Raw genomic sequence first — 22,719 nt, forward strand, 5'->3', positions numbered from 1 at the left:
CAGCACAAATCTGTACTGCTCACCTCTTATCTCCTGCTCCTGGCTCAGTGACAAATGGCTTTTCAGAAATTTGTCTACCAATTTAATCTCCCTCCGCTAGGACATGAAAAAGCTGGAAACATTTTTTAAACATCTGTATTATATTGGTGGGTGAAAAATAGATCTGTAATGAACATTTCCTTGATTATTGGTGAAATTGACTATTTTTTGCTATTAATATTTGCCTATGTTTCCTGTAGGAATTATCATCTCATGTCCATTGCTCATTTTTTTCTATTCGTGTTCTTCTTATCAGTTTATGAGCTCTTTGTATGGTAAAGATATTATCTCCTTGTATTTGTTGTAAATTCCCTTGCATCATTTTTTGTCTTGTTCTTATATATATGGAATTTTTTTTTGACCGAAAGAGTTTTTGAATTATAACGCAGTGCAAATATTGCTTTTGGTGGGGAGGTTGTTCCATTGTTTTTTAAAAAAAAACAATATTTTAAAAATTGAGATATAATTGACATACCATAAAGCCCACCATTTTAAAGCATACAGTTTAATGGTTTTTATTTTATCTATTTATTTTGGCTATTATAAATATTTTATTATTTTTTTATTATGTTATGTTAATCACCACACATTACATCATTAGTTTTTGATGTAGTGTTCCATGATTCATTGTTTGCATATAACACCCAGTGCTCCATGCAGTACGTGCCCTCCTTAATACCCATCACCAGGCCAAACCATCCCCCACCCCCCTCCCCTCTAGAACCCTCAGTTTGTTTCTCAGAGTCCATAGTCTCTCATGGTTGTGTAACCATCACCACTATCTAATTCTGGAACATTTTCAACACCCGCAAAAAATCCCAATATTTGTTAGCATCTACTCTCTACTGCCCATTTTCCCTAGCCCTAGCCAACCACTGACCCACTTTCTGTGTCTACGGATTTGCCCATTTTGGACATTTCATTTTTTTTTTAAGATTTTATTTATTTATTTGTCAGAGAGGGAGAGAGAGATAGAGAGAGAGAGAGTACAAGCGGGGGGGGGGGTGGCAGACAGAGGGAGAAGTAGGTTCTCTGCTGAGCAAGGAGCCTGATGTAGGACTGGATCCCAGGACCCTGAGACCATGACCTGAGCCGAAGGCAGATGCTTAACTGACTGAACCACCCAGGTGTTCCATCATTTTTTTTTTTAATTTTTTAAAATTTTATTTATTTATTTTTCCTTTTTTATTTTATTTTTTTAAAGATTTTATTTATTTGACAGAGAGAGAGAGAGCACAAGCAGGGGGTGCAGTAGAGGGAGAGGGAGAAACAGGGTCCCCGCTGAGCTGGGAGCCTGACATGGGGCTTGATCCCAGGACCCTGGGATCATGACCTGAGCTAAAGGCAGAGGCTTAACCGACTGAGCCACCCAGGCACCACCATTTTGGACATTTCATACAAATGGAATCATACAACCTTTTGTGTCTGGCTTCTTTCACTTACCACAATGTTAACAGACAGAGTTCATCCATGCTGTAGCATAATCAGTCCTCTGTTCCTTTTTATGTCAGAATACTGTTCTGTTGTATGAGTATACCACCTTTTGTTTATCCATTCATCTGTTGATGAACATTTGGATTGTTTACACTTTTTGCTATTATTAACAATGCTGCTATGAATTTTTGTGGACACATTTTTGTGGACATATGTTTTGAAATCTCTTGGGTCTATCTAGGAGTTGAATTATTGAGTCATATGTTAACTCTATGTTTACCTTTCTGAGGACGCACCAAACTAATTTTCCATCGTGACTGCACCATTTTATATTTCCTCTAGCAGTTTATGAGGGTTCTAATTTCTCCACATCCTCACCAACACCTGTTTCCATTTCTATTTTATTTAGAGTCCTTGTAGTAGAAATTGGATATGAGAACTTATAAACCCCTTTAATCTATATGGGTTTAATGAATATAGTTAGATATATACTCTCACTAAAGAATTTTTTGTGATCAGAAAGAGAATTTTACCAATACTATTTATGCACATTTATAAAGAAATAAAAGTGTCAGTGTTAGGAAAGAATCATCAATACAATTATGATATAAAATATTTTCTTCAGTTTTATAATATAGTACTATAAAATATATTTGCTTTTGGAAGTAAGTGTTCCTCAAAATTTCTCTGCCCCCAAGTGATTATTTTACCATTAATGACTTTCTGTTATATTACCTTATAACAATATTTTGCTTTTTTTTAATATTTAATTGTGTTTTGGAAAGGATTATTGACAACTTTCCATATGCCCCAAAGTTAGTCAGATGTTTAAGTAATGAACTACTAAATGTGAAATGGAAGGAAGGAGCAGTATTTAGAACAGAGACTTTTAGTCTTTAAATTTTATTCCTCTTTTTGGTCTCTTCTAACAGAGATGTTGAGTTTTCATTCATTGTAAAGGGAACAAGCTTAGGAGAAGAGAGTCTACCAGTAGAGAGAGAAGAAGGGATTAGTGGGGGTTAGAACCTCACCCTAACGTGACACCTCACAAATATTGATTAGCCGGTGAAGTAGAGCTATGGACGTAAGAGAATTTGAGAGCCAGAAAAAGCGGTTGATAGTAATCCTGAAATGGCCATGAGTAAAGCTGGGGAGGCAGGGTCTTGTGTACATGAGCTGGCTGCTGCCAGTGCTCAAATACTGTTTGGATGGGAACTGTCATCCAGGACTGGTTTTTCCCAGCTCCCAAAGACATCATGATGCCCCTGATGTGAGGAATGCTGATTCCAGAGAGTTGTCTCAATAAAATTGAGTATAATCCTAGAGCGAGTGGGAGCTTTTCTTCAGTCACCTGTAATATGAGTTTTCAGTTTGGGTTTTGTTACAGTTCTCATTATGTATGTCTCTCTAGCATATCTGTCTAGCATATCTATCTGTCCATCTGTCTGTCTGTCTGTCTATCTATCTATCCATCCATCTATCCATCTATCTATCTATCTATCTATCTATCTATCTATCTATCTATCTATCTATCTGTCCGTCCGTCCGTCCATCCATCCATCCATCCATCCATCCATCCATCCATCCATCCATCTGTCTATCTATCTACCTAATTAGCAAATATGTCTTCAATCAAAGTAGCTAGGATGAGGTCCTGGCCCATCTAACCATTTCTTGTGAAGCTAATATAATTTTTACTCTTCTGTAAAAATAATGAAGGCCTTTGATTTTTATACTGTACTTCTCTGGACTCTTTAGGATTTCATTGGAATGTTTCCTTTTCTCCCATATGGAATAGTGGTGTCTTGGTGTTGATTATAAATATTATACATAAGTATTTTACTCTCATACATATATATATACCTCAAACTTGCCATCTGTTGGTACTGGACACATGAGTTTGGCTTTCATCATGTTGATTTATATGGCTTAATTTTGTTATTTCACTTGGCAGTGAAGAGACTATTTTTCCCCTGGTGGAAGTTAAACTGAATAACAACAACAACAACAACAACAACAAAATTAAAAATAAAAAGAAATAATAAATAGATTAGGCAGAAATTCTTAAACTTGAGCAAATGGATAATTTAATCAGATAGAACATATATTGGAAATAGAGTAAAATAGAAATACCAGTGCTCTGAAAGTTCTTACATCGAATGGAAGCATTTCCAGTTGATTTGTCACAATTCGTTTACTAGCGGGATGCATAAAGAAAGCTTTGTGGGATGCCTGGGTGGCTCAGTCGTTAAGCGTCTGCCTTCAGCTCGGGTCCTGATCCCAGGGTCCTGCTCAGCGGGGAGCCTGTTTCTCCCTCTGCCTGCCACTCCCCCTGCTTGTGCTGTCTCTCTCTCTCTGACAAATAAATAAAATCTTAAAAAAAAGAAAGGTTTTTGAATGTAAAGTTGAGACGATACCCCGGTGAGAGTAGTAAAGTAGGTAGAACCAATTAAATGAATTAAAGGACTCGAAAATTATGAGAAATGAATCAGAGGCATGGCAAGATCTGACATTTTAGCAGGATCGCACTGGCTGCTGTAATGGGAAGAGACAGAGGTGGGGGTGGAGTGCCAGGGGACAAGAAGGGAGACCAGCTGGAGGCTCCATAATAATCTAGGCAAAAATGTTAAAGATCAGTTCAGCACCTGGCATGGGGCCTGGCACAAAATAGTCATTCAAATAAAAGTCCTTGTCAAATGAAAAAAAGTCATCTAAGATGATTCACTTTGCATGCTTTATTCTTCTTCACATAATAATTTTCATTTCTCATAATTTTCAAATGAAGATTCTCCTGGATGGGCCTGACTTAATCAGTGGGAAGCCCTCAAGGAGGGACTGGGGTCCTCCTTGGGGTCAGAGATGCTCTCCTGATGGCCTTGAGGAAACAAGCTGCATGAGTTCTGTACCTGCAAGAAAATGAGTATTCCAACAATTTGAAATACTTGGAAATGGGTTTTTCCCCAGTCACGCCTCCAGATGAGAATGCACCTTGACTGACACCGTAATGGGTGGCTTGTGAGACTCTGAGCTGAGGACCCAGCTAAACAGCCTGGACCCCTGATGCGCAGAACTACGAGATAATAAATATGTGTTGTTTTGAACCTGGGAGTTTGTGGTCATTTGTTCACAATAGAAAAACAGTACATGTATTTCATTCCTAGTCCCTCCTAGTGCTGATCCTTTTTTGGTTCTCTCTTGGGTCAACAGTGGAGGTCTGGGGTAAATTCAAGCTCTGTTCTCACCGAGTTTAGCTTCCTCATTAGGAGTCTTCTCTGAGTCTAGCTTCCTCATTAGGTCCCTTTTCTACAGAGAGCAGATCTTGTGCTGTGACTTGAGGACATGTCACTACTGCCGGTTGTGCCTTTTATTTCTTTACTTTAGGAATTGGGAAGAGGAGAAGCCTAACTTGCAGATGTTCTAAAGTTTAATGAAAGACCCTAATGATCACCCCCTTACCTACTCCATTTCTTTGAATTTGTTGATTCCAAGCTTGGAGCCCTGGCCACCTTGGTGGGAACCGTGTTTATGCAAGGAGTCTCCTTGTGTGGTTTCCTCTACTCTGAATTTCCCACCACTCTGATTCTACTTGGTCTTTCTCTTCATGGAATTTCTTACAACTTCTGATCTGTTGATGGCATATTTTCCTGTTTTATAATGCTGTTGTGGTTTCATTCTTTAAACAGAAAATAATTTTCCTAGCACTTCAGTGGGGGCTTGGAAGTGAAGGGAGACAGATGTTGGTAATGAGTCTGCATGAACTCACCTGCACAATCTGGACTGGACTTTTTATAAGAGAAAACAAATACTGTTTTGCTACCTAACACTGATTTAATATATTTTAATAAATTTGGCATATTTCTAATAAAATCAAGGAGAAAGGGCAGAATTTTTATTATAACAACTACTTTTCTCATGTTCTATCATTTCCTCCTTTTAAAGTTCCTAAAAGCCTATCTCTATGAAGACTCTGCTCTTTTTTCTCTTTTTTTACTCTCCTCCCACTTACACTTACACAGCCTCTCTCTCTAATTTCTTAGGGTGATTTCTTAGAACAAATGACTTTAAAATATTGCTGACACTATGTTTTTTTTCTAACACTGATAGCACACATGATGTAAGTGCTGAGGATGTTGAGATAATTGAACTAAAATTATGATTTTAGAATTGTTTTAAGACTCTTTTAGTTCTAAGTAACACAAACCTACTTCAAACTAGTTTAGGTTACAGAGAATTTATTAGACAGAAATTGTAATATTTCACCGAACCCAAGAGTAAAAATTATATTTAGATATCATGAGGATGTGGAGCCAGAAGCTAGAAAGTTGATAGAAACCCAGATAGTTGTTACCTTTCTGTCTCTCTAATCTCTGTTTTCGTGAACATCTGCTTACTTTGTTTCTCAGCTGACTCACTTTGTTTCACATGGGTATGGCCAAATATGGCTGCCCAACAATGATAACCAGGGTTTCCAAGCTTGTATCGTATCAGTTCAAGCAAATAAATAAGAGGCAGAATGCCATATTCCAAGGAGAAATATGAATTGGTTTAGCTTGGGCCAGATATCTCTTTTTAGACCAGTGTAATGTAGTCATGAGGACAGATTTTGTGGTATAAACAGGGCTACTATGGCCCAAGTTCTCAAAGAGGCAAGAGGTAAGTGAGTGCAAAATTGGGCAGATATCTCAAGAGATGCCTGCTACAAACAACATTCTTGTGTATATCCAGTGTGCTATTTCTTATCAGAGAGACAGTTTAGCTTGTGGTTAAGAACATAAGCTTAAGGTCTAACATAAATTGATTTGATTCCAGCCTTACCACCTACTAGCTGTGTGACCTCTGTGAGGATTAAAATCTTTCTGTGTACAATTGGAATGATAAAGCCTATCCCCTGGTTGCTGGGAGGATAAAATGAGAATATATATGGTACATCCAAGCACTTAATGAATAGTAGTTATTAATTGTTACTATTATCAGACCATTTGGGAAATGGAGGAACATACATTTTACTACCTCAAAGGGTGCAAGAAGATCTAGAGGCAAAATTCCACGTGCTACAGAATTACATAGTCAATAAAAATCTAGGAGAGAGTTTTGCCTTTACCACACTTGACCAAAAGAATGGATACAAGTGAGGCAGATGGTGTTAGGGCCCAAGAATCTACACTTATTTTTAGAATGAAGTATTAGCTTCTATTCATTTTTGAAAGAGGTATCGATGGTCTCACGATCCTAAAGAGAGCCAAGCAGGTGGTCACTGGAACAGGCATCATAGTTCTTTCGAGCCAGTCCCTGTTCTGATGGTCCTTACATTCATTCCACTTGGTGGCCGGTCTGTTCTGATTGGCTAGTGACTTATCATAACAGTGAAATATTTTTGAACATCATCCTTCGAAACTAGGTGTGTACCATCAATTCAAAGACTTCAGTTTTTGTTAAAGGAGATGCATCTTTGTCTTTATAAACAATAGATTTCCTTTGCAGTTTTCTAATGTATATGTTAAATTGTAGGTGGCAGCCATTCTTTAAATGAACTCAGTAAAGGATATGTAAAATGGTAATGATCCAAACTCTATATAGTTAAATGAACTCATAGCTTAGTAAAGGATATGTAAATGATGATTTGAATTCTGTATAGTTAAATGATACCAAATGTCAGCCAAAAGTTAATATTTACATTAAGTAGAGTTAGCCAACAAACTACATTTATGGTTTCTTTTTAAAACATGATGTATGCTGTTGTGTATGAAATTGCAGGAGAACAGTATCTCATTGACTAACTGTGTAATTTTCTCTTAAGTTACGCAGACATTCTGATTGAGAGGGAAGTGTTAATGCAGAAGTATATTCATCTAGTTCAGATCGTAGAAACAGAAAAAATTGCAGCTAACCAGCTCCGGCATCAACTTGAAGATCAAGATACAGAAATTGAAAGACTTAAATCAGAGGTACTTCCCAGTTGATAGATTCTTCCCCATTGTTTCACATTTATTGTCGTCTCCTCATAATTACATAACCCCTGTGTAGGGCAAGATTTTAATCCCAAACTTCGTTCCTTTGCCGTCAACATGTACACGGTCAGACTACAGATCTATGCTAGAAAGGTATCTAGTCTGTTCGGATTTGAGTAAATATGCTACAACAAAATATCAGAGTAATATGCTGCTTTTTAAATATTTTGTGCTCCTGATGTCCTTCATTTGAGCAGATAACCAAGAGCTGACTCTAGTATATAATTGTTTGTAGACTGACTATTGTAGTAATGATAACTGTGAATCTATCATAGATTCAGTTAAACTCCCAAATGGCAACTAAGGAAGGACCAGAAATGAAGCCCGGAAGAATTTGCTGCTTCTGTATCTAAGGAGTCCAGCTTTCTCCCCTCTAGAATTTTGGAAAAGCACATTTGAGTTAAAGTATAAGACATTTTCTAGGATACACTTTTTCCTGAATTTGGCATTCCTGCCTCCCTCCACCCCACCCCTCACCCTCCGAAGGTGAACTTCTTAGGCCTTGTACCCCTGGATTATGAGATTGTGCCAAGTGAGAACAGAAGATGGTCATGGTGTCTACAGCCCTGGTGGTGGGCCTGGGTCCTCCCATGCTCACAAGTGCCTCTGTCTATATACAGAAGCCCAAGGGTACCTTTCCTTGCTGTCCTGTTATTCCTCATGGAAAGTGGTCAATAACTGAAGAACTGAAGAGGAATGTAGAAAACAAGATTTTCCCCCCTTTCTGACTAGGGGTACATTAGCATTTTCCTAGCTTCAAAAGAGAGGAATAGAACAGAAGGAAACCTACGACTAATTGTATCCTGTTGACAGAACAATTCACGGTCCTCAGTCTTGGTGACTTTCTTGTCACTTTTACAGTCGTTGGATGCTTTTTCCTCTTTGTTTCCTCACTACCTTCCTCTAAGACATACTCCGAATCCTGTGAGAGGTTTTCACCTCCTGCTGCCTGTGTACATCACCTCCAGTTCACAGAGCAAGGGTGTAAGCTGATTCCACCTGGGATCTGATAAGTTGCAGACCATGTTCACCATATCATTAGTGTTGTTAACTTCCCAGTTCAACCCTGAAATCTGATATAGCGAAAACAACAACAGAAAACTTAAGAAACCTGCATTTTAAAAGACTATATCAGGCACTGTAATTTAAAACAAAATTATTGTGTTCTTTGCCACAGTAAGCTAGAGCAGATGCTTGTCGGCTAAGTGAAAGAAGTTGGCATTTACTCCACAAGAGAAACTCAGCACCAAGCAATGTTCCCCAATCTTTATTTGTGCATGCTTATCTGTCTTCACTATGCTCTATTTTAGTCTGAATATAGATTGCAGCCCCAAACTGTCAGTAGTAGGTATGCCTTGTTTGGTCAGTTGGCAGGAACGATAATTTATTTCTTACTCCTTTTATTTTCCCACATCTCTGCCAGAAAATGGCAGAAATGTGTATTTGGTATTGGTGACAAAATGTAAAGACAGGTCAGAGGAATCAGTTATGACTCTTTTTAAATGTCTGCGTAGTAAATCTGTATAAGTTCTTACCTTTATAAGAGCCTGCAATTGAGTGGTAGTCTAGTGAATTTTATTAATAAGTGTACTGGAGCGGCCATCTGGTCTTGAGTTGCCCTTCACAGGCCACATAACTGAGCTGGAGATAAAAGAGATCCCAGGTTGTTTCAATCCTTTTTACCTTTTCACCTTTTCTTGGTTGGCTTGGATCAATCCCAAGACTCTGAAGTTCCTTTTGCAGTTACCATTTTCCCAAGGAATTTTGTGAATCTGCTGTACTTATGTGTATCTGGAAGGCTGCAGGCTCATCATGGGAAGCAGGAGCTTTGGCTTGAGTGGCATTGCATTTGGAGACCACAGGGCATTACAGGCAGCTACCATCAGGCAAGATGGCAGCATGCCACTCAGCTCCTGTGAAGGCCTTGGCCTACTCCTCACTGGGCCAAATTGTGGGCTAACATTTCTCCTAAGCCAATCCCAGTTCACACTTCCCACAGTCACTTCTTATAAGCACTTAATGTTAGCAACAGAACTAAACAGGCTTGCGGTGAAGTTCTTTCTTCCCTTGCCTTAGCACCAAGGGAAGAAAGGATGGATAAAAAAACGAAAAAGTTTCCTGAGGATCTCATAAACTACCTTGTAGGTATAACTTCCTATGAGTTAATGGCTAGAAGCCAGTATTTCCCAAATCACGAAATGGACCAATTCTGTGTTCTAGATTATTGCTCTTAATAAAACCAAGGAACGAATGCGGCCTTACCAAAGCAATCAAGAAGATGAGGATCCAGACATCAAGAAGATTAAAAAGGTAGGTTTTGGGGGGTTTCTGGCTTTGGGGAAGCATGACGATCAGTTATCTGTCCTGTAGTGTTGTCTTTGCCACCCTGTCCCTGAGCTGAGAACGACCTTGGTGTATCTGTTCTAATGGCTCTCAGACTTGCCCTTCAGCGTGATCCAGGTATGGCTACTTTGGAAAAGTTTCAGCTTGAGATTTTTTACTGGTTCTGGGAATCCCCTTTTGGACTCTGTGGGAAGGATGCCAAAACCAGACGTTAAAACAATAGTGTTCTCAAGTTGGGTTAAGTAAGTGCTGTTGAGCCTCCTGAATTTGTGCTGCTTTCATATTTTAGGGGAGTATTTTTTAAATGACATTTAAAAATATTTCTTTTAGATTTAGATTTCAGTGCTTATTTGGAAAGGATTTTTGTGAACATGTGAGAAGATTGACTAAATACATCTCAGATTTCTGTTTTATTATCGTTGTTCCTTTCTTGTTTAAATCCACATCATCAGCAGATCTTTCTACTTCACTGTCAAGTATTACTGTACAACTTTTGCACTTAACCAGACACTGGTGCTCACTCTGTTCTACTGTGTTTGATTTATGTCATCTAGGTTTTGAGTTCCATCATCTTAATTCTCTCATAAATCACCTACCCAGCTTTGTTAACATTATATGAAGAGCTTCGCAGTTAAAGAACGTTCTTTAGATACACATCTTCAGGTCTTTATTTCATCTTATTTTTTTTCTTATTCCTGTTTTCCATGCTGAATAATTATTCCCCTGTAATTGTAACAAAACTTGAAATATTGCTCAGAGTTTGAAATAGAAATTCTTCTTGGAACTAAATTGCAGTGTTTTCAGTTTTTAAGGAATAAAAAGTGAAATAACACCATTCCCTTAGAATTTAAAAATTTTTAAATCGAATTTGGTTTATGTTGTTGTGATACAAGATTAATGCTGTTGCCTTTCTTTTCTTTTTTTTTTTTTAAGGATTTTATTTATCTGAGAGAGAGAATGAGAGAGAGAGAGAGCATGAGATGGGGGGAGGGTCAGAGGGAGAAGCAGACCCCCTACTGAGCAGGTAGCTCGATGCGGGACTCGACCACAGACTCCAGGATCATGACTGAACCAAAGGCAGTTGCTTAACCAAATGAGCCACCCAAGCACCTGCCTTTCTTTTCAATAGTAATGAAGTTGTCTGTAAACAAAGATAACAGTAAAATACAATTTCCAGTTCTTTTTTTTTGTAGAAACTGGTCTTTTAGTAAGTAAACCAGCTTTTGCCCAGCAGGCAATACCTAAGTAAAGGAAAGATTTTATTTAACACAAATTTCGATTAAGTTGATTTTTGAAAATACTTCTGTTAAATGGAAGAATACTGATAAATGCTTTTTACATGTTCTGCCTTCCTGTTTCTCAATAGAAGCAATTAAAAATTATTTTTGAGGTTGTTAAGTAGGTTTTGAAATCAATTCTATTGTCCTTTATGTCCCCATCAACCTAATGTCTGTGTGGAAAGGGGTGTTTCAGATGAATTAGTTTCTCTCTTCCAATCTTGCCAAATATCAACATAATTTTTTTTATCTTCAGGGAACCGAAAATTGAAATTTATCATATTAGACAGAAACTTCCCATTAGAGTTCTCCAAATAATGTGCATATAACTTCCCCCACATAGTTCTATTAAAATGTGGTTAATTTTTATTGTTTGAAGCATGGCAACTGTATGAATGCCTGCATGCAAATTGACAGTATGATGACAACATTGGTAGGTAAATGAAAGAATTTTAAACATTGCAAAAGAAGAGTAGTTGTTTAAACACATGGTAATTTAGACTATATGGGTGAAATAGTAGGGAAAAAAAGTGTAAGAATGTGTTGAACAGATAACAATGATACTAAAAGATTTGGGGTGTGCCTGGGTGGCTCAGTCAGTTAAGCGGCTGCCTTCAGCTCCGGTAATGATTCCAGGGTCCTGGGATCGAGCCCCACATCAGGCTCCCTGCTCAGCGGGAAGTCTGCCTCTTCCTTTCACTCTCCCTCTATGCTCTCCCTGCCCCTCTCTCAAATAAATAAAAATAAAATCTTTAAAAAACTGTTTAAAAAATAAAAGGAGATTTGGTAGTGATTTAATGCTTTCAATTATATGTGGATTTGCAACCTGCTTTGTTGCTGAATCTGCCACTTAGATATCACACACCCTAATAAATTATCATATAATTTTTTTTTATATTTAGAAAGGACTTCAGATTGTTTTGGTCCATTATTTTATAGGTGAGAGAATGGAAGACCAGAGTTCAGAGTTACCCAGCAGGTTAGTGCAGAGCCTTTGGGTTAAGGTATGTCTGGTTAGCACCCAGCATTTACCTGGACACTTGAAAGATGTTCAGTAAATACTTGTTGGCTAAAACGCACAGGCCAGTGCACTTTCTCAGGTTTGTCTGTTATTTTTCAAATCAAATTCAGATCAGTTTTAGAGGCTATCATGTTTTCTACAGAATTGATTTTTACTTATATTTCCTGTTTCTTTTCACAAAATAATCTCCATTGCAAATCATTAACATGTGTTTTCTCCATGTGGCTGGGAGAGAATCCTTGCAGTTAACAAAAAGCAGGTAAAAGAATGCCAAGTCTGATTGCATCTTTCCTATGTGACTTACCACAAAATTTAGTTTACTTGTCTATAAATGGAAGGGGTCAGATGAGCTTACGTCTAACACTTATTTTCTAAGCTTACCAAAAAAACCCCTCAATAACAACAAATCAAATAACCTGATTTAAAAATGGGCAAAGGACTTGAATAGACATTTCTCCAAAGATGAAATCATATACACATGATCTTTGGAGAAGTCATATACACATGAAAAGCTGCTCAGTATCACTAAGCATCAGAGAAATACAAATCAAAACCACAGTGCAATGTCACCTCACACCCATTAGGATGACTACCATCAAAAAACCAGAACATAAGTGTTGATGAGAATGTTGAGACATTGGAACCTTTGTGTACTCTTGGTGGGATCGTGAAGTGGTTCAACTGCTGTGGAAAGCAGTATGGTTGTTCCTCAAAAAATTAAAAATAGAACTACCACATGATGCAGCATTCCCACTTCTGGGTATATATCCGAAAGAATTGAGTGTAGGATCTTGAAGAGATATTTGGAACTCCCATGATCACTGAAGAACTATTCACAATAGCCAAGAAGTGGAAGCAACTCACATGTATATCAGCAGATGAATGGATAAACAAAATGTACGTACAGTGGAATATTATTCAGCCTTAAACAGGGAGGAAATCCTGACACATGGTGCAGCATGGATGAACCTTGAGGACATTATACTAAGTGGAATTAACCAGTCACGAAAACATAGATACTGTGTATATGAGCTATCTAAAGTGGTTAAATTCACAGAAACAGAAAGTAGAACAGTGGATGCCAGGGGCTGAGGGAAGGGAGTAGTGGGGAATTTTTCTTCAATAGGTATAGAGTGTCGGTTTTGCAAGATGAAGAAGGTCTGGAGATCTGTTGTACAACAATGTGAAATACTTAACGCTACTGAACTATACACTTAAAAATGGTTAGGATGGTAAATTTTAAGTTATGTGCTTTTTTACCACAATTAAAAATTTTTTAATATCTGCGTTTGTATTGTTAAAGAATAAACCTTCAAGTTATTCCTTTATTAAAATGTTAATAACTGAATATGTAATATTATCCTATTCTGGTGGCCATTCAGGCAGTCCTAAAGAGCTTAAGATAGGGAAGAAACTTGTGAAGCTGAGAAAAATACTATTTTTAAGTCCGCTCTTTGCCTGTTATCTGGAAAAGCCTGCCATTACTTATTTTAGTGTTGTGACCATTAACGCACTAACAAAAAAGCAGTGTTTTATATGGCACAGGGTGGAAACAATCCTCACAGCTCCCTGAGATCTTTCTGTTGTTGTTTTGTAGGTTCAGAGCTTCATGAGAGGATGGTTGTGTAGAAGGAAATGGAAGACTATTGTGCAGGATTACATTTGTTCTCCTCACGCTGAAAGTATGAGGAAGAGAAACCAGATTGTGTTCACCATGGTTGAAGCCGAGTCGGAGTACGTTCACCAGCTCTACATCCTGGTCAATGGCTTCCTCCGGCCCCTGAGAATGGCGGCCAGCTCCAAGAAGCCTCCCATCAGCCATGATGATGTCAGCAGCATTTTTCTCAACAGGTTTGTCTTGGCATAAATCAAAGAGTCATGTGAAAAACGCATATCTGTTTCTTAAAAGAATTTTTACTTTACTCTTAAAAGAATAGGTATCATAAATTCACCTTTACGAATGTGTGATATTGAAAATAAGAACACTGTCATTTGTGTTTCATGATTTGTCCAAATTTACATGTTTTTATCTTGCATCATGGCATCTAGTTTTCTGGGTTTTTTTCCTCTATTTGACATATGTTTTCTTGTCATTGTGTGGGCATGTATGTATTGGGAAAGATAACCTCCTTCATAAACTGAGGGAAATGGAGTGAGTAATGAATGGGTCTTTACATGTAATTTATACAGACGTATTTTAGAAAGAACAATAACTAACAGAGGGCCTGAGAATCTGTAGCAAATTTATTTTCCTCAGTAAATATATATAGTGTCCTTCCTGCTGAGGTTTCATCAGTGAGCAAGGCAGAAATCCTTGCCTTCATGGAACTTAAATTTCGATGTGGGAAGAGAGACAATGAATAGTGAATAAGTGAAATATGTAGTATATTATGTGGTTATGAGTGTTGTGGAAGAAATCAGGATGGGGAGAGGAGAAGGGGAGAAAGGGGGTGCCTGGGTGTTTTATGTAAAATTTAGTAATTTATTTATTTTTGAATACATAATACATGTACATTGTTCAAAATTCAAAACAACAGGAAAACATTAAGTAACTCTTTGTCTCTGCCTACCCCATTTCCCCCATTTTCTGTATTTAACCATTTTCAGTAGTTTCTTATATATCTTTCTAGTGTTTCTTGATGTAGATCCAATCAAATATGAATATAGTGTTATTTTCCCCCTTCTTACACAAAAGACAATGAACTTTAATATGTACTTGCCTGTTTCACTTTTTTTATTATGTTGTTAGTCACCATACAGTACTTCATTAGTTTTTGATGTAATGTTCCATGATTCATTATTTGTGCATAACACCCAGTGCTCATTGTGGTACGTGCCTTTTTCACTTAACAGTATATTCTAGACATCTTCTGATACTGACATCTAAAGAGCATTCTATTTTTTAAAAAATCACTACATTGTTTTACATTAGGTGAATGTGCCATAGTTTTTCGCTAGCCAGCCTTTGGAAAGGCCTCAAAGATAAGTTGATATTTGAATAAAGAACTTTATCAGTTAGGGCTGTAGGATGAAAACCAGCAGAACGGGTTGTCCTGGAAACCAAGGCAAGAGAGAACGAACTATGTCAAACAGGTCAATTAAATGATAACTGAGAACTGACCGTGGGTTTAACACAGAGCTTACTGGTAACTTTGATGAGGGGCCAAAGCCTCACTGGAGGGGACTTAGGAGAGAATGGGGGGAAGGATAATAATTGGAGAGAGTTGGTATCAAAAACTCAGTGTTGCTATAGAGAGGAGCCCATAAACAAGATGCTACCTGGAGGTAAATGTAAAAGTATAAAAAAGTCTGTGTGTGTTTTAAGATGGGATAAAAATTACACTTGATAACAAGGGGGAAATGATGTAGGTAGAGAGGGGGAAATTGCTGGAGCAATAAACTTGCATAGACAAAAGTGGCTAAAACATGGTGTTCAAGTCAAGCTCGGAGCATAGAGAGGGAGGGAACAGTGCCTTGACACATATGTCATTGGGAAGCAAGGACAAGTGGTGACAGTGCTGATAGAAGGAAAGTGTTGGGGTTAGATAAGAGAAGAAAGGTGTAAAATAATGTAGTATAATTGTTAGGCAGCTGGAAGAGCCTATATTACTCTGTTAAGCTGGTGGTCATGCCTTTGCAGTGAGACTAGTCAGGATGGTTGTGTTTTTCTTTAGCCACTTTCAGCTGCATGGGTGCAGGTGCAGAGTAGATGGATGGTTGGCTTACTGCTGTTGCATGAGGCTAATATGATGAAATGAGAAATGAATAGGGGAGTTGAAGGTATATGCAAGGAAGAGATTATAACAATGAGCCACGGAATCTAAACTGTGTGGAAAGGGAAATGATGGTGTGAGGGGGTTGTGATCAGTGATAAGATGACAGGATCATGGCTTACGGTCCTGGTGATGTGAAAGGATTTATAGAGTCAGAATTCTAAAGGAAGTGAATTGAAGGATAAGGAGGTGGTCAGAGAATAGTTTGCTTGAAACTGAGATAGGAAAGGGATGTAGTTACTGACAATGACAAGGTCTAAAGTATAATCAAGGGAGTGTTGAGGTCAATGAAGGGTAAGATCCCTAGAGGAGAGGAGTTCAAAGGCCCTACACGCCAGGATATTGGAATGTTGTTTCTTTGTGCATATTAGAGTTGCCCAGAATTACGAGAGGAGTAGTGCTGGAGAAAGGACTGCCAGCGAGCTGGGAACTTGGAGCCCAGAACTCAAGGCATTAAAAGAGTGGCTGGGGAGAGTTCTGCTCCAAGATGGTGATGTAGGAAGACCCTAAACTCACCTCCTCAATGGAAAATAACAAATTACACCTGTTAATATAACAGTTCTTCTCAAAGAAGACCTGAGGGCTTGACTGAACAGTTTCTGCACACCCAAAGATAGAGAGAAGGGCAAGAGAGAGGAAGACATGGTAACAAAGGGACTCAACCCCTTGATGCTGCAGACAGCAGTGGGACTGGGTAGTAGTGAGGGGCCAGGGACAGATTCCTCTGTCCTTGGGATAGAATGAAAGCCACAGTTTAAAAGAGCAACTGGCATATAAAAAAGAGACAATGCTAGAAATTTGCTAAGTGGTGGAAGGGCCGCATGGATGCTCTCCAAGTCAGAGGGACTGGAGAAAGACACGGTTTATGTTCCCGTCCCCCTTTTTTGTTTGTTTTTATAAAAACCTGGAAAAGTAACATATTAGTTTTGTTTGTTAACATGTTCACACACCTACATGTTTGGCTGTGTACTGCTTTAAGGAAGTAACTTAAGTGTCCATCAATAGACCAATGGATAATAATACACACACACGCGCGCGCGTGCACACACACACTAGAATATTACACAGCCATAAAAAGGGATGAGATTGTGCCATTTGAAACAACGTGGATGGACCTGGAGGGTGTTATACTAAGTGACATAAGGCAGACTAAGAAAGAAAATACCATATGGTTCCACTCAAAAGTGGGATCTAAAATTAAATAAATAAGTAAGCAAAAAGTGGAATCAGACCTATAAATACAGAGAACAAACTGATGGGTTGCCAGAGAAGAGGTGGGTGAGGCGCTGGGCAAAATGGGGGAAAGGGAGAAGGAGATACAGGCTTCCAGTTATGGGATGAGTAAGTCATGGGAATAAAAAGCAAAGCATAAGGAGTACAGTCAGTTGTATTGTAATGGTGATATAACGGGACAGATGGTAGTGAGCATAGTATAATGTATAAACTTGTCAAATCACTAATTGTACACTTAAAAGTAATGTAATATTGTGTATCAACCATAGTAAAAAAATTTTTTTGAAGAAAAAGACCAAAAGTTTTTGTAATATATTTTAATTCGGCTTTTTAAAGAATTAGGCTTTTTTGCATTTATCTTATTTTATTTTGTTTTATTTTCTTTTATTATTGAAGTATAATTGACATGCAGTGTTATATTAGTTTTAGATGTACAAGGTAGTGATTCAACAATTCTATACATTACTCAGTTTCAACAGGATATGTGTACTCTTAATTCCCTTTATTTTACCCATCCCCGAGCCTGCGTTTAAGTTATTGCCAAATATGAGATAAAGGTTATTTTCCCTAGGTTTTTATAAAGTGAAAACCCTATAAGGAAGATTTTAGGGACTAAATCATAGATCACGATTAAAATGCATTTAAATATTTAATAAGGCACAGCTGGGGGTTTATAGATGATTGCAAAAAAGAGTGGTTGATGGATGGTAACTTGTTTTTTTTTTTTTTAACGATTTATTTATTTATTTGAGAGGGGAGGGGCAGAGGGAGGAGGAGAGAGAGCATGTCAAGCAGACTCCACACAGCGCAGAGCCCATCTTGGGGCTTGATCTCAAGACCCTGAGATCATGACCTGAGCCGAAACCAAGAGTCAGACGCTTAACTGACTGAGCCACCAGGTGCCCCTGGATGGAAACTTTTTTTTTTTTTTAAGATTTTATTTATTTTATTTGAGAGAGAGAATGAGAGAGAGAGCACATGAGAGGGGGGAGGGTCAGAGGGAGAAGCAGACTCCCTGCTGAGCAGGGACCCCGATGCAGGACTTGGTCCCGGAACTCCAGGATCATGACCTGAGCCGAAGGCAGTCGCTTAACCAACTGAGCCACCCAGGCGCCCTGGATGGAAACTTTTTAACAGGGGTTTAGAAGCTTGGCTTCTCTGTTGTGAGGTGGGAGGGAGATCTCCCCACATTAGGTGGCAGTGGCCACGTTCAAGTGTGTGGGACATCGCCAGGGACCTAAGCGGGGGCTTCTGCTCCTCAGGCTGCGCAGCTTGCATTTTGGCAGTGCGTCAGCCAAGCACGTCATTCCAATGGTTCTGATGACAATGGAAAGGATGGTAAACTGCACTGTGTACCGCATTGGTCTTAGGTCACCTCTGGGGATTTGTTTCCGTTGGATTGCCTGATCTGCAATGTGGAAGGCCAGGCTTGTCATATTGTTTAAATTTGGAGTCAGGATGTGCTGTGCCTCTTCTTGGAAGGCAAGGCTGTAAGCTCTACACACAGTTAGTAGTTGTTTACCATACCTAGTCCTTAATGGAGATTTGAAGAGGTATGTTTTGATTTATTTATTTATTTTTAAGATGTATATTTTTATTTTTATTTTTTTACTTTTTTTTTGCTTTTTAAAAAAGTTTTTATTTTAATTCCAGTTAACATACTGAGGAGGTATGTTTTTAAAGCTGAGGCTTATAGGGTGTTGTCATTGCTGTTGTTTAACTGGATTTCTTTCCTTGCCTTTCCTTAAGCGGGAGGTACAGGTTTCCAGTTATGGCAGGTCAATTTTTTTGAATTTCTTTTTTTTTTTTTAAGATTTTAAAATTTATTTATGAGAGAGAGTGAGCAAGCGGGTGGACGCAGAGGGTGAGGGACAAGCAGCCTCTGCAAGCGTGGAGCCCGATGAGGGCCTCATTCTCACGACCCTGAGATCATGACCTGAGCCGAAACCAAGTCTGATGCTCAACCCACTGAGCCACACAGACGCCCCGATATTTTTGAATTTCAACAGAGTTCATACTTAAAAAAAATAACCTCCCTATCTACGTGCAGGATTGTTTCGTCTGTTTTCTAACCATCAAGGTATCAAATATGAAAGTAGATATATCAGTTACAAACATTGTCAATGTAGGAAAGAAAAGCCTCTCTGTGAGCAGAGGGAGTTCACTACTTACAGAAGTCTTTGGAAGAGCTGGAGGAGTAATGTCAGGGAGCTGCCCCCGGAGCTTTGAGTTCAAGGGTGCAGTACCACAGACATGCTTCAGTGGTTAGCACAGTACGACCACCACCATTGCTACCGTATCTGCCTCTCAGGTCCAGGAAGCTGCTGCCTAGAAACTAGGATGGTGAAGCTGGGTGCTGGAATGGCCCCTAAAACACGCACATCTCCGTGACTGATTTCAGCAACCGGAAGATCGCCTATACTCCTGCCTTCCATGTCTTACCAAGTGCATCTGTCGGTGCCACTGGTAGGATGGAACTCACACCCAGAACCGCATTGCCAAGGGAGGCTGGGGAGCATAGGGTTAGCTCTCCATCCCGTCCACCTAGAAGGAGGACGGGATGGAGGTTAAAAGACTAATACACAATACCCACCGAGCTAGATTTGGTTGAAATCCTTGCACAGCAAACACCGCTTGGTTAACATTTCTGTAAAAGAAGAACAAGTTAACCTCTTCAAGCAGTGTGTTTTTTGTTTCAGGGACCATTTGGAGAAAGTTCAGGATTTCCCATTGATGTTTATGTAGTGGAATCTGACTTCAGCAAACCAGAGGATCTCACTTACATGAATGATTCTGTATTTGATTGTGTGGATGTGTTAATTCAGAAAAGGCTTTAGAGGTTCATGCCAGTGGGTGAATTGTAATGAGGAGAAAGCAAAAGTTGCTTTGGTAACTACTCTTCTTGAACCTTTTAGAAATTTGGACCTCTAACAATGCATAGTTCTTATTTTAGTAACTCCATGTAGGCTTCGTCCTTTTCAGAGGATTCTTTCACATTTCTGTCTTGGGAGTCTTAGGAGTGGTTACAGTAGAGTTCTGCCAAACCTTTGCTATGGATTTTTTCCCCTCTCTCCTGTCAAAACTCATTCTGATTGAAGAGAGAGTCCTTTCCCTGAGTTATCATGTAAAATCAAATCTAAGAGAAAAAGGATCACAACTAATTTTTTGATTATCAGTTGAAGTGCTACATTCTAACAGAAAGGTATTTCTGTTATAAATTGATAAAGAGAGTTATATGACAGTGATTTGGTACTTACTCTCTTCCAGTATTTGAAGCTTAGCTCAGAATTTTCTTTGAATTTTTAAGATTGTCTGGAAGGGGGATGCCTGGGTGGCTCAGTTGGTTAAGCGTCTGCCTTTGGCTCAGGTCATGGGGATCAAGCCCTGCTCAGGGGGGGAGCCTGCTTTTCTTCTCCCACTCCCCCTGCTCATGCTGTCTCTCTCTCTCTCTCTCTCTCTCTCTCTGTGACAAATAAATAAAGTCTTAAAAAAAGATTGAAAGGCACATTGCTTTGTGAGGGCTAGTGCAATCCATGTTATTATTAGGTATATAGTTTGGAGGCCCTGGGAGACATGTGTATCATGTATTTATTAAGACTTTAAGGACTCAGTGGGCTTCTTTAACAAATAGACACTTTACAGTGACTGGATTATATTATTTTTTCCATTTTTTTTAATAGTGAAACGATCATGTTTCTTCATGAAATATTTCACCAAGGACTGAAGGCAAGGATAGCAAACTGGCCTACTCTAATTTTAGGTAAGTGCATGCTTTAGAGGTAAAAGATTTTCTTCTAACATGGCTACAATTAAAGTAAAGTAACTTCAACATCATTCACCTTACACTGTCTGAGTTTCCCCATTGACCTGTGAGCTTCCTTGGGTACTGGGCTTCTTTTTCATTGCCCTTCCAGCCCTTTCCCCTGGCCTGTCATGGTGCATGTGGGGCTAGAGTTGCGCCCCACCCCCAGGTTCATTCTACCAGATCTATCAGTCATTCAGGCATCTGAATTGGGGGGCCCTGTGCACATGTGAGCCCGGTGCTGGGAGCCCCTCTCGGCCAGTCCCATGGAGTGAACAGAGTCTCTCCTCATCCCTCGAGAATTTACCAAGCACAAAGAGAAACTGTCATGTTTACTTCTTTTTTCCAGCTGATCTGTTCGATATTTTGCTCCCCATGTTGAACATTTATCAAGAATTTGTGCGTAATCACCAGTACAGCCTCCAAGTGCTTGCCAATTGTAAGCAAAACAGAGATTTTGACAAACTCTTAAAACAGTATGAAGCCAACCCTGCCTGTGAGGGGAGGATGCTGGAAACGTTCCTGACCTATCCAATGTTTCAGGTAAGTCATCTGGGACCCATTTCATAAGTCCTTGATTGCAGCCTGGTGGTGCTGATATCTCGGGTGACCAGAGCAAGGTGTGCAAGGATGCCCTGTGGGGAATTACGGCACAAGTGCATCGTCTGTCATCTTGAGCTTGACCCTGAGATAAACAAATATATGCCATACATTTTCTCTCTGTGTAGTATAGGGAAGAAAAGCAGGCATCGGTGTTTTTTGTTGCTGTTGTTGTTGTTTTTTTAAACCAGGCATTTTTGGAGCAATTAAATCAGGAAGGATTTTTTGCAAAGTAGCACAAATTTCTCTTTACAGAAAGATTCCACACAGACTTCTTCCATGGAGTCTCCTCCTCCAGCATGTTTAAAAATATTATCAGGTTTACAGAAATAGGATGCTGTGCAAAAGTTCCAGTATATGCTGGTTGCATAAAAGGCTCCTGTGGGGTGGAGTGGCTGCTGGGAAAGTCTTTGTTTTCCTGCCCATCCTCCCCGCCCTGTTACAATTGCTGTTGAAGCTGGTCTTGAGCTGGTCTGGAGCTCTGGGGAGCAAAAGGAGGACGTGCTGGGTCACAGAGGCCGTGGAGACACAAGGGTCTGGAGGCACTGGCTGGACCTGGGGACTCTTGGCCCCTAGTCGTGTTGCTGCATTGAGGCTGGAGCTTGTCCTTACGTTTACTTTTTGGCGTTAGAGCACCCTGAGGGATCAAGCACACTTGTGTTCTTGCCTGTAGCTAGGGCTTTACTGTTAAGAGTCCTTGAGTGAGCATGACAGAGGCCAAAATGTGAATTGAATCTCCTGTTCTTTTGAAAAGTGTAGATTCTGTTCTTTTGGACAGGCATTGAGTGTTCTCATTGTGGAATTTATGGGGCTTCTGGCCAGGCCTCCAGATTGTCATGTGGTAAACCAATTCTCCTAATCATGTGTTACGGCTTCTGCGAAAAGCTTTGCCCCCCTGAACAGGCATCACTGACCCCAGCTGATCATTTTGTAGCCTCCGAAAGAAATGTTGCTCTGGTTCATAATTGTTTATCCTAAAATTTGTCAATCCTGCTTGAAATCCTGGAAGTCACCATAGAGGTTTAGTGAGATTTTTAAAAACCAAAAGGATGCATTTGAAACAACTTAAATATAGTGTAACTTTATAATGTTATTGTGTTATTTCATGGAACTGAGTTGTTTGAACTCTTTGCGTCTCTGAGGAAATATTTTGCAAGAAAAACTTCAAAGCAAAAAAAAAAAGTTTGCT

The 22,719-nt window shown here is 39.2% G+C and overlaps 1 protein-coding gene across 1 annotated transcript in view; it reads left to right on the forward strand.

Moving 5' to 3' along the window:
* RASGRF2 (Ras protein specific guanine nucleotide releasing factor 2) overlaps positions 1–22,719 on the forward strand; it is a 230,024-nt gene that overhangs the window by 72,774 nt on the left and 134,531 nt on the right. Inside the window, 5 exon segments of the mRNA XM_027606459.2 lie at positions 7,271–7,418; positions 9,702–9,791; positions 13,720–13,973; positions 20,809–20,888; positions 21,280–21,473. Of these exon segments, the coding sequence (XP_027462260.2) occupies positions 7,271–7,418; positions 9,702–9,791; positions 13,720–13,973; positions 20,809–20,888; positions 21,280–21,473 (766 nt within the window).

The sequence above is a fragment of the Zalophus californianus genome, chromosome 5 (assembly GCF_009762305.2).
Source record: "Zalophus californianus isolate mZalCal1 chromosome 5, mZalCal1.pri.v2, whole genome shotgun sequence".
In the NCBI taxonomy this organism is placed as follows: Eukaryota; Metazoa; Chordata; class Mammalia; order Carnivora; family Otariidae; genus Zalophus; species Zalophus californianus.